Genomic DNA, 12,072 nt, shown 5'->3' with positions numbered 1-12,072 from the left:
CATATGCACAAAAAGCATATTTCTCTCAAATGTTGTGCACAAGTGTTGTGCACAAGCTTTACAACCCAGGACCCCCACATCTGGCTTCTTAACCTGCGGGATTGTCTGAGACCAGCCAACCAGACAGCTGATGAAACTGAGGAGTATTTATGTCTGTTATAAAGCCCTTTTGTGGGGGAAAACTAATTCTGATTGGCTGGGCCTTGCTCCCCAGTGGGTGGGCTAGTCTCCCAAGTGGGTGGACCTATGCCCTCCCAGGCCCACCCATGGCTGTGCCACTGCCCAGTCATGTGAAATCCATAGATTAGGGCCTAATGAATTTATTTCAATTGACTGATTTCCTTATGAACTGTATCTCAGTAAAATCGTTGAAAATGTTGAACATTGCGTTTATAATTTTGTTCATTATAGATCAGTGATTATACACCTCATTTTGCTCAAGCTGATCCTCTCCCAGACTCAATCCCTGATCATCGGAGGTTATAAAAATGGGGGCAATTAGGGGGGAAGCTATGAATCCAACTAGAAAAGATAAAAAAACTCTAAATCAGAATATCGCTTGAAATAAGAGTGTGCCAATAATAATGATAAGAAGCTCTTTGCAGATGACAGAAATTCTGGAAAAACCTGCAATTTAGCATTAGACTATAAACGGAAAGACAGGATACACATCCATCTGCAATAAAATAAACACATTACACCCAAGACAGTTTAGATAGGTGGCAGATCGTGGTGGATATAGCGAAATAGTCTCATCCTTGCATAACAAGACATCAATCTCTTCTTAACATATGAGTTGATAGGCATTTTTATATCATAAAATTGAGAAGGGGAAATGTTGACTATTTTCTGAGCATAAATGGTAAGCCTATTTTCATTCGCTATAGAAATAAAATTCCTACAACTTCTCCAACTCTGTTAATACCGCAGTATTTGGAGAGATACGCTTCGCCATCTCCCAGCCTGCAGCCCGCAGCCACAAAGTGCGCGTAAAAGCTCAGGTACTCGGAATGATATGCTGACACTGTTGAATACATCACTGCCTGTAAATACACTGTATTAGCCAGAACAACGTTAACGTGTTCACCCAGCTCTCCTACAAAATATGAAGAACATATTGGCCTTGCGTGTCAGTGTATTTGTCTGTGGTTCATGGAGATGGTTTCGGTTTTTTAAACCAGACTGCGCCTCTGTTCATTACATGTGTGTTAATGAATGGCACATTTTGAGATTGTCAACTTTTTCGAGAGGGATGTTGGCGCTTGCAAAAGCCATATCCTCAGCATTTACGATTTTACATGAAATGGCTACTTAGTTCGGAAATAGGCTACATTTTTGGTTGTTGATAACATGCCTATTATTTACCATATAATGTTGATAACAGACAATGCATAAGTTAAATATTTATTGTAATATTGTCCTTAAGATAGGCTAATAATTTGGTTCATTGGGCTAAAGTGTAGGCTGCTGATGAGAATAATTGTCAGTAAACATTTAATTTCAGGTCATGGTTGGGAATGTATTTTGCACAAATTGGATAATTATGTTAGATGATCATGGTATGCACGTGTGACAATTAATTAACATGTGGTGTGAGAAGGCGCTATATCGGCCTCTTGAGGTCAGATGATCGAAATGCGAAAAATTAAATTACATTTAAAAAACGCCTGTCCCTAATTATGATTATTTTACTATTATTTTATTATGATGTGAAAATCTTATGGTTGCACTTATGCCAATAACTCCTGAGTAAAATGTGTTCATATTATTTCATAAACTCCTTATATTGCAGCATAAAGCATGAAGTTAATCTGTGGAATAAATATGAATGACCAATTATAAACTTGTGTATACATTTTCTGGAGTTCAGGCCTTTTTTATTAGCACATTTCGGGCATCTGCTTCTGCATGTGTCCATGTGTCTGTGTGTTTGTGCTGCTTGAGATCCTTTTTTAAAATGTCGTAGGTGGTTTAAAAAACAGATTGTTTTTCGTTTAATTTGAACGATTCACCATCCATGGGTTTATGGTGAAAAGATAGGCCTACATTGCTCGAATGCAATACCATTTCGTCTGCTATTTCTGGAGGAGTGCAAATATGATTTTGGGGCTGCAGGTAGCCTAGCGTTTAAGAACGTTCGAATCCCTGAGCCAACTAGGTGATAGATCTGTCAATGTGCTCTTGAGCAAGGCACTTAACCCTAATTAGGAAGGTGTTCTTAATGTTTTGTACACTCAGTGTATAACGCTACCACCAGCCCAAAATGTACCATTGCATTAGGTTTGTTAAAATAGAGCCCACAGGATTCTATCCAAGCTAAAACATGAGCAGGTGACACCTGGAGCTGCAGCATATCAACCAGGGATGTGGTGACATGTGACCTACAGTGGGAGTGTTTACTGTCTCCATCATGACCTACTCACACTGACAATTACATCAATTGTTGCAATCTTCACTCCTCTCTCTCTTCACTCACACAACTCTCGCTTCATTGTTCATGAAAGGTTGTGTTTCCTTCCAACTTGTCTCTCTCCATCTTTCTCTCTCTCCCTTTCCCCCCATCTTTCCCTCTCTCCAGGGCAAGTAACACATTGTATCATTTGACCTCTCTGGCCTTCAAAAGGAGATTTCCCCTCACACATCCATACTGAAAAGTTGACAATTTTGGCATTGCCTGTAGAAAGTGTGAGAAGGACCAGTGTGTGTGTCTGGGTGTGTGAGTGTGTGTGGAGCATCCATGTTTTTGTGTAATTTAGATGTTGACGTCGCCCACTAACCACATCAGAGAACGTACTGGAGCCACGAATTACAGCACTCCGGGGTTCGTGTTGGTCTGCGTTTTATCTATTCATTTTATCATTTTATTTGTTCTCTCTAGCCTTAATCTGTTCAGGTAGAGAGCTGTAGCAGTTCTAAACCGTCTAGTTTTTTGTTCATGTTTGCTAGTGGTAGTTGCACCTGCTTGTGTCAGTGCAGTAGTGTCAGCGTTAAAGTATCAGTGTCTGCACGTTTCAGTCAGTCCTGCTGGAAGTGTGTGCAGCATCAGTGTTGTATTAGCATTGTTTTTAAGCTTGTCTGGGACATTTCAGCGTGGAGTCAGTGCTGCGGTCTTAGTGTGTGCAAGTGAGTGCAGGGTCATTGTTGTGGTCTCAGTGTGACACTCTGGCTCTATGGACGTTTATAATTGAGCCAGGGTTGTTCATTTTCATGTGTTTGGGTGTATTTCATTTGGTGGTGTTGGGGATGGGTGAGTTTCATTTTGTTTGTGTCATGTGGTGATTGGTCGATGACTCCCAATCGGAGGTAACGAGTGTCAGCTGTCGGCTCGTTATCTCTGATTGGGAGCCATATATATTCTGTGTGTTTTCTCCTTTGTGTTGTGGGTTATTGTTTCTTTGTTGCTGTTTGTCGTATTTCAGTATAGAACTTCACGTATCGTCTTTTGTTGTTTTTCGTGGTTGCTTTGATTAATAAAGTCATCATGTTCACTCGCAACGCTGCGCATTGGTCCAATCCTTCAGACGATCGTGACAGAATAACCCACCAACAGAGGACCAAGCGGCGTAACAAGCGGCAACAGGACCTACCTACGCAGGATTTATGGACGCCTCCTAAGGATTTTTGGACATGGGAGGAGATTCGGGCTGGAAAGGGTCCTTGGGCACAACCGGAGGAATATCACCGCCCTCGTGAAGAGCTGGAGGCAGCTGCAGCCGAGAGGAGGTGGTATGAGGAGGAATATCACCGCCCTCGTGAAGAGCTGGAGGCAGCTGCAGCCGAGAGGAGGTGGTATGAAGAGGAAGCGCGGAGTCGAGGCTGGAAGCCCGTGGTTACTCCCCAAAAAAATTTTTGGGGGGGGCACATGGCTTGGGCGCCTGGGCAGCAGGAGGCTGCCACAGGTAGAGCTGGAGAGAAGGCTATCGGATTACGGGAGCCATTGGCGAGTAGAGGGAGGGAAGTTGTTGTGGCACGGCATGAGAGACTGAAGTGTGTTCCCAGTCTGGTCCGGTCCGTTCTTGATCCCCAGTTAAGGCCAGTGGTGGGTGTTCCCGGTACGGACCGGTCTGTTCCTACTCCACGCACCAGGTCCACGATGTGCGTCGCCAGCCCGGCCCGGCCTGTTCCGGCCACTCGCACCAGGGATAAGGTGCGCGTCGCCAGCCCAGCCCGGCCTGTTCCTGCTCCACGCACGAATCCTACGGGGTGCGTCACCAGTCGGCCAGAGTCTGCCGTCTGCCCAACGGCGCCTGAACTGGCCGTCTGCCAAACGGCGCCTGAACTGCCCGTCGGCCCTATGGCGTCTGAACTGCCCGTCTGTCAAGCGCTGCATAAGCCGCCCGTCTGTACTGAGCCTGCAAAGCCGCCCGTCTGCCATGAGCCTTCAGAGCCGTCCGCCAGATCGGAGCCGCTAGTGCCTTCCGCCAGACAGGAGCCGCTAGAGCCTTCCGCCAGACAGAATCATACACCTGCTATGGAATCAGCAGGAGCCGACGCAACCCATACTAGACTGGAAGCTCAGGTTCGGGACCAGAAAGAGCAGCTCCTGCAGATGGGAGCCGCCCTGCTGGAGGTGATGACTGCAATCCGAGGCTGGGGTCCGCCTCCACCGCCAGCCTCCCAGCCAGCACCATCAGCCAGCCATGAGCAGCCAGATCTGTCAACCAGCCATGAGCAGCCAGACCCGTCAGCCAGCCATGAGCAGCCAGACCCGTCAGCCAGCCATGAGCAGCCAGATCCGTCAGCCAGCCATGAGCAGCCAGATCCGTCAGCCAGCCATGAGCAGCCAGACCCGTCAGCCAGCCATGAGCAGCCAGATCCGTCAGCCAGCCATGAGCAGCCAGATCCGTCAGCCAGCCATGAGCAGCCAGTTCCGTCAGCCAGCCATGAGCAGCCAGATCCGTCAGCCAGCCATGAGCAGCCAGATCCGTCAGCCAGCCATGAGCAGCCAGATCCGTCAGCCAGCCATGAGCAGCCAGATCCGTCTGCCAGCCATGAGCAGCCAGATCCGTCAGCCTGCCAGGATCCGCCAGAGCCGTCCAGCCAGGATCCGCCAGAGCCGTCCAGCCAGGATCCGCCAGAGCCGTCCAGCCAGGATCCGCCAGAGCTGTCCAGCCAGGATCCGCCAGAACCGTCTAGCCAGGATCCGCCAGAGCCGTCCAGCCAGGATCCGCCAGAGCCGTCCAGCCAGGATCCGCCAGAGCCGTCCAGCCAGGATCCGCCAGAGCCGTCCAGCCAGGATCCGCCAGAGCCGTCCAGCCAGGATCCGCCAGAGCCGTCCAGCCAGGATCCGCCAGAGCCGTCCAGCCAGGATCCGCCAGAGCCGTCCCGCCAGGATCCGCCAGAGCCGTCCAGCCTGGATCCGCCAGAGCCGTCCCGCCAGGATCCGCCAGAGCCGTCCCGCCAGGATCCGCCAGAGCCAGCCAGCCAGGATCCGCCATCTAGTCAGGTGCTGCCCCTTAGCCCGGTGCTGCCCCTTAGTCCGGTGCTGCCCCGTAGTCCGGTACTGCCCCTTAGCCCGGTGCTGCCCCTTAGTCCTGTACTGCCCTGTAGTCCGGTACTGCCCCGTAGTCCGGTGCTGCCCCTTAGTCCGGTGCTGCCCCTTATCCCGGTGCTGCCCCTTATCCCGGTGCTGCCCCTTATCCCGGTGCTGCCCCTTAGGCCGATGCTGCCCCTTAGTCCGGGGTTGCCCCTTAGTCCAGGTGGGGTTAGGTGGAGGGTGGTCATTGGGAGGAGGCTACCGAAGCAGGTTGTGACTGTGGTGGGGTGGGGATCACGACCGGGGCCAGAGCCGCCACCATGGACAGACGCCCACCCAGACCCTCCCCTAGTCCTGATGTTGGTGCGCCCGGAGTTCGCACCTTTAGGGGGGGGTACTGTGACACTCTGGCTCTATGGACGTTTATAATTGAGCCAGGGTTGTTCATTTTCATGTGTTTGGGTGTATTTCATTTGGTGGTGTTGGGGATGGGTGAGTTTCATTTTGTTTGTGTCATGTGGTGATTGGTCGATGACTCCCAATCGGAGGTAACGAGTGTCAGCTGTCGGCTCGTTATCTCTGATTGGGAGCCATATATATTCTGTGTGTTTTCTCCTTTGTGTTGTGGGTTATTGTTTCTTTGTTGCTGTTTGTCGTATTTCAGTATAGAACTTCACGTATCGTCTTTTGTTGTTTTTCGTGGTTGCTTTGATTAATAAAGTCATCATGTTCACTCGCAACGCTGCGCATTGGTCCAATCCTTCAGACGATCGTGACACTCAGTAATAAGTATCCCAGGCAGTGTGTATTGGTGTGTGAGAGAGAGATGGAGAAGGCTCGAGGCTGGTTGAGTTCTAACATGAAGCCCCTCTTCAGAGAATGTCTAGCAGAGTGTATGGGAGTCTACGTCATGATCGTGAGTATACCCTCCGCTATATGCAACCTGACCGTAACCATCGACCGTAACCATTTTTGTTTATTTTTTCATGCTATGGTGCTGGGATGTTGTGTTGTGTCTGTCCAGTTGTTTGGCGTAGGCTCCATGGCCCAAAACATCACCAGTAGGAACATGAAGGGGGAATATCTGTCCACTAATTTTGCCTTCGCCTTATGGGGATCTATTCTCTTACAACTAGATGTGAAAGAATACATTAATGATTAAACATAATAGGTTTGTGCTATACTGATATAGATTGTTTAACATAACAAGTTGTGATTAATGTGAGGAACCGTTAGGGGGTAGGCTGAGATAGGCTTGTGACTCACACACACACACACTGCCTCTTTGTTAAACTGCTCAAGGACATGTGTACTGCTACAATGAAAAAGAACAAACTATGTCTGAGGTTGCTGACTCGATACAAGTTGTAAAGATAACAACTAATGCCCGACAACAGTGAAGCGCCAAGGGACTGGGACCAGCCTGAGCGCCAACGATAGCTCAGTTCTCTGTCTGCCCTGCGTGGTTTTTCAGTGGGCCCGTATATACGAACATCATATTTACCATTCAAGTGTTTGCATTAATTAAAATACTAGTCTATTTTAGAAGACGTGTATTGACCTCTTTTTGTTCCTATACCAGATTTGAATTGACGCAATTTGACAGCCTTCGCCACCACCTTCGGCATGTACATCACACGAGGAGTATCGGGTAAGGACTGAAACCGAGTCTGTCTGAAATCATGTTTAAATAACAGTGCAGCTTTAATTGTTTCATAGATTCTAAAGTGTTTTTCCGCTACAAAATCAAACCCATTTCGTAGATTGTTGAACAAAATGTATAATGTATTTTATAAAGCCCTTTTTACATTGGCAATCGTCACAGAGTGACACCATTGTGGATATGTTGGCTGGTGGTGTTGTATGTGATAGTGATGTGTGTGTGTCCTCTCTCTGCTAGGGGCCCAGTTAAATCCTGCGGTGTCCTTCAGCATGTGTGTGTTGGGCAGACACCACTGGAGGAAGTTTCCCTTCTACACTGTGTTCCAGCTGATAGGCTCGTTCATGGGGGCTGTCACCATCTACACTCTCTACTATGGTAAGGAACTGTTACATTTATACGCATATCATTATGAGTATGCTCTTTACAGTAATGAGTTAAATTGATATGCTACTTACACCTATAAAACAATGTATTCTATACCCTTCATTATAAGGTTTTGTTTTACGAGGAGCTAACCTTTTTGTCTACGTACACACATTGATTCACTCACAGACGTGCACACAGATGCAAACACACGCTCACACACACTCACACGCACACAATCATACCACTCCCCTTTACCATGCAGAAGTGACATTTGTTGTGGAGACAGACAGAGAGGCAAACAGAAACAGACACAAAGATCTCTTTGTATGGAGGAATAATCGGTCATGTTGAATAAAAAAGATAAAACGTCTGCAATAACAGCACTGATGTTACAGTGAAGCAGGTTTCTAAACATACAGTAGATATTCTGTTTTAGTATCATCTGTCTCCCTCTCTCTCCCCCCCTCTCTTGCTCGCTCTCTCTCTCTCCTCCTCTCTCTCTGTGTGTAGATGCCATTATGAACTACTGCCAGGGCAACCTCACAGTGACAGGTCCCACTGCCACAGCCCAGATCTTTGCCACATACCCTGCTGACTACCTCAGCATCTGGAACGGTTTCGTAGACCAGGTCGATGGAGAGAGGAGTGGAGAGAGGAAGAGAGGGATGTAGATAGAGAGAGGGATGGAGAGAGGAAGAGAGGGATGTAGATAGAGAGAGGTATGCAGCAGAGAGGAAGATAGAAGCAGCAGATAGATAAAGAGAAAAGTCTGCATTACTGTAACATAAAATTGTCATACTAACAGCCCAATGCTGAGTCGATATCATACAGCATCAACCATGGCTAACACCCCCCCCCCCCCCCCCCCCCCTCTCGCTTTCTCTCTCGCTTTCTCTCTCTCTCTCTCGCTCTCTCTCTCTCTCTCGCTCTCTCTCTCTCTCTCTCTCTCTCTCTCTCTCTCTCTCTCTCTCTCTCTCTCTCTCGCTCTCTCTCTCTGTCAGTGCTGGTGGGGGGTGGTTCTGGGTGCCCCTGGTGGCCCCGTTCCTGGGGGCTATGGTAGGCGTGGCTCTGTACCAGCTCTTCATTGAGCTGCACCACCCACCCCTTTAACTGGAGTCCAATGGGCTCTGTCTGGAGAACAAGATGGCGCCCGGTCTGGAGGCAATGGAACTGGGCCTGAAGTCATTCCCCAAGGACATACGATCTCAATCTCTAGCTGTTATTCAGCTGGACATAGAGAAGGCTGCCCATCTGGAGGAGAAAGTCAGCCATCTGTAACCATGACTTCCCTTCCCCTTCTTCTCTGTCCTCCTCTGTTCTCTCTCTCTCTCTCTCTCTCTCTCTCTCTCTCTCTCTCTCGCTCTCTCTCTCTCTCTCTCTCTCTGTCTGTCTGTCCTCTCTTTCTCCTAAACTTGTACTGATTTGTAATTTTATGATAAAGGAAGGTGTGTGTGTTTGAGGAATATGGTTATATGAGAGTGCTTATTTATACAGTGTTGGCCATTGTAGTCATAGTGTATGTGTTGAGATTGTTTTGGGCTGTGTTTTGTGAGTTCAGAATAAATTCAACATAAAATATTTGATTTGAAGCTCTGAATATCAAAAGCAAAAAAAAAAAATAATAACACCGCGCAACGCGGCGTCTTGGTGCTGATGTTGCGCCCCCAAAATATAGGCGGTTGCTGTTGCCGACCAGCGACAGAAGGGGGCGCTATGAGATACACAATACAAAGCACATGGCTGAAAGGCTGCTGTTCAAGAATAACCTTTACATTCAATATTGAGGCGGGAGGTTGAGGGAAATTATGTTGACAAAAAAGGAACACTAAAAAGTTCCCCAAACTGTAATAACTAGGTGTCGACATTGTTTAATAATTTAAATAAGATTACAAAGGGGATCGTCTATTTTAATTATAGAAATTGCTTGAATATGCGTAGGAGGGTGGTCGAAGTAAACATCGCCCCTCCTTCCCCTCTCTCCCTGGCTGGAAAGAAAAAAAGCCCTTTCACCACGCCAGCATGCTTGTGTAGCAGCACCGCGCATCCCCAGTGCCTGCCTGTATGTATCCTCTACTGTACCTCCGTGGCCTTACAAACAAGGGCAGACGTGTCCTCAACACGCCCCAAACAGCAGCATGAACCCAGCGAGAGAGATTACTTGGATGTCGCTGTCAGAAATGTGCTCATAGTGTGGACTTGAAAAGGTAGGTTCCATAGCCAGCTGGTCGATAAATGTAGGCTAGCCAGCTAACGTTAAACAATTTCATGTCATGTTCTTTGTTTATTTCGCAGATATTTTGATTGAGCTAATTTAGCTATCCACTAATAATGCATTATAATTGTACGCCTGCACGTCAAATGTTCTTGCTACATCTGTGTATAAACGTTTACCTGTATAGGCCCTACTGTTGTTCGATAACGTGTGAATATATATGGGTAACTTTGTTGAGTTGTGCTTTACACTGACTGTGCAAGTATCAATCTCTTCCTGAATAAACTTAGCAAATGCTAGGCTATAAGGGCTATAGTAACTAGCTAGCCTACATCTGATTTATTAACCCCCTTTACTATTTTTTGCTATTGATACTGTTAACTACTTGAACTGTAATAACTATGTTATTACATGCTAATAATATCACGTTATGTATCTAATATGGTTATTTAGGCAGTGTTTAAAAAAAATATATATTGGGTCAGAAGGTGATTCATGGTAAAGCAGTGTTGAACGTTTCAGCAGGGATTGGTTGCTTTAATATCCTCAAATTCTTCAGTCAGCCTCCAGTGAGAGTTGACAGGAATTCTGATTAGCAGCCAAGAAAGGTGATTAGATATTCAGCATGTCCCTGGTGTTAAACAATGCATATTATTATTATTTATTATTAAACACTCCCCTGCCTGCCTGCCTGCCTGCCTGCCTCATTTCGGCCCTACCTCCCTGCCTGCCTCATTCCAGCCCTGCCTGCCTCATTCCGGCCCTGCCTGCCTCATTCCGGCCCTACCTGCCCGGGTAGTCAGTAGAAAAGGGAGGGAGGGAAAGCATGAGGGAGGGCAGGTAGTTTCTTTTCATTTCATATTATGTATTCAATTGTTGCTTACTCTGGCACTCAGCCCAAACCATTCTCTTGTCCTGTTCTGATCATTAAATATACAGAGAGAGAAAAAGGAGGAAGGTTGTGAGTGGAGAGAAGAAAGCAGATAGAGACAGGGGATTGGTGAAAGAGAGGTAGGTATGGAGAGAATAGGTGAGATGAACGGAGAGGCATAAAAGATGGGGGGAGAGAGGAACAGAATGTACAGAGAGAGAGAGAGAGAGAGTAGAGAGTGATGGAGAGAGAGATGGAGGCTGGTGTATGTATCTGAAAGCTGATCTGTCCCACTCAGAGAGCAGTTATTTCTGTGGACTATTGATTTAGGCCCCACCACCATCTCCCTCAGTCTACCCGTGGTCCTCTGTAGCTCAATTGGTAGAGCATGGCGCTTGTAACGCCACGGTAGTGGGTTCAATCCCCGGGACCACCCATATGTAAAAATGTATGCACACATGACTGTAAGTCGCTTTGGATAAAAGCGTCTGCTAAATGGCATATTATTATTACCAGCTCTGAACCCTAGACGTTGCCTGTAGGTACAGATCTAGGATCAGTTTACCCTCCCCTAATCCTAACTCCAACCATAGGGGTCAAAACGCAACAAACATTTTGTCCACCCTTTGTTTTCCTATCAGTTCACATGAAGGAAAAGAGACGAGAAGACCACTTAACAGTATTGAAGCTTTGACACAAAACAGTTCCAAACATGTCTCTATGCCAGTGGTGTAACACCAACCACTGTATATAAAGACGTACCTGACCTATCAGCCAGAGCGCCAGACAGACGTCTACTGCTAATGCTAATTGTCTCAGTACCTCATTACAGCAGATTTACATTTTTACATTTTTAGTCATTTAGCAGACGCTCTTATCCAGAGCGACTTACAGTTAGTGAGTGCATACATGTTTGTTTTTTTCATACTGGCCCCCCGTGGGAAGCGAACCCACAACCGTGGCGTTGCAAGCGCCATGCTCTACAAACTGAGCTACACGGGGCAGGTTCTCTCTTTCTCTTTCTCTTTCTCAGTGTGTGTGTGTTGTGCATACATCAGTGCGTATGCGTGTGTGTGTGTGTGTGTGTGTGTGTGTGTGTGGCTCAGTGAATTATGAGTCCTGTCTCACTATAGTCCTGGAGTCTGATGTCAGGGGATAGTGACCTCACACTGTCTGGCTGGCTGACTGGCCGACTGATTGGCTGGCTGACTGGCTGGCTGGCTGGCTGGCTGGCCAGCCGACTGACTGGCTGGCTGGCTGGCCGGCTGACTGGCTGGCTGGCTGGCTGGCTGACTGGCTGGCTGGTTGGCTGACTGGCTGGCTGGCTGTCTGGTTGACTGGCTGTCTGATTGACTGACTGGCTGGCGGGCTGACTGGCTGTCTGACTGACTGGCTGGCTGGCTGTCTGGCTGACTGGCTGACTGGCTGGCTGACTGGCTGTCTGGTTGACTGGCTGGCTGTCGGATTGACTGACTCGCTGGCGG

General features: G+C 47.6%; 1 protein-coding gene across 1 annotated transcript; it reads left to right on the top strand.

The window, feature by feature from the left end:
• Positions 1 to 6,335: 6,335 nt before the first annotated feature.
• LOC311121439 (aquaporin-10-like) lies at positions 6,336 to 8,823 on the top strand (the record flags this gene model as incomplete). The annotated part of the gene is made up of 4 exons (XM_084195927.1): positions 6,336 to 6,438; positions 7,377 to 7,514; positions 8,016 to 8,134; positions 8,475 to 8,823. The coding sequence occupies 4 exons, from the start codon at positions 6,336 to 6,338 to the stop codon at positions 8,613 to 8,615; spliced, it is 501 nt and encodes a 166-aa protein (XP_084052053.1). The 3' UTR covers positions 8,616 to 8,823.
• Between the last annotated feature and the right edge of the window lie 3,249 nt (positions 8,824 to 12,072).

This window comes from Coregonus lavaretus (assembly GCF_964263955.1).
Source record: "Coregonus lavaretus genome assembly, contig: HAP1_SCAFFOLD_3885, whole genome shotgun sequence".
Lineage (NCBI taxonomy): Eukaryota > Metazoa > Chordata > Actinopteri > Salmoniformes > Salmonidae > Coregonus > Coregonus lavaretus.
Note: the sequence above shows the minus strand (reverse complement) of the source record. Positions and strands in the feature narration are given on the sequence as shown.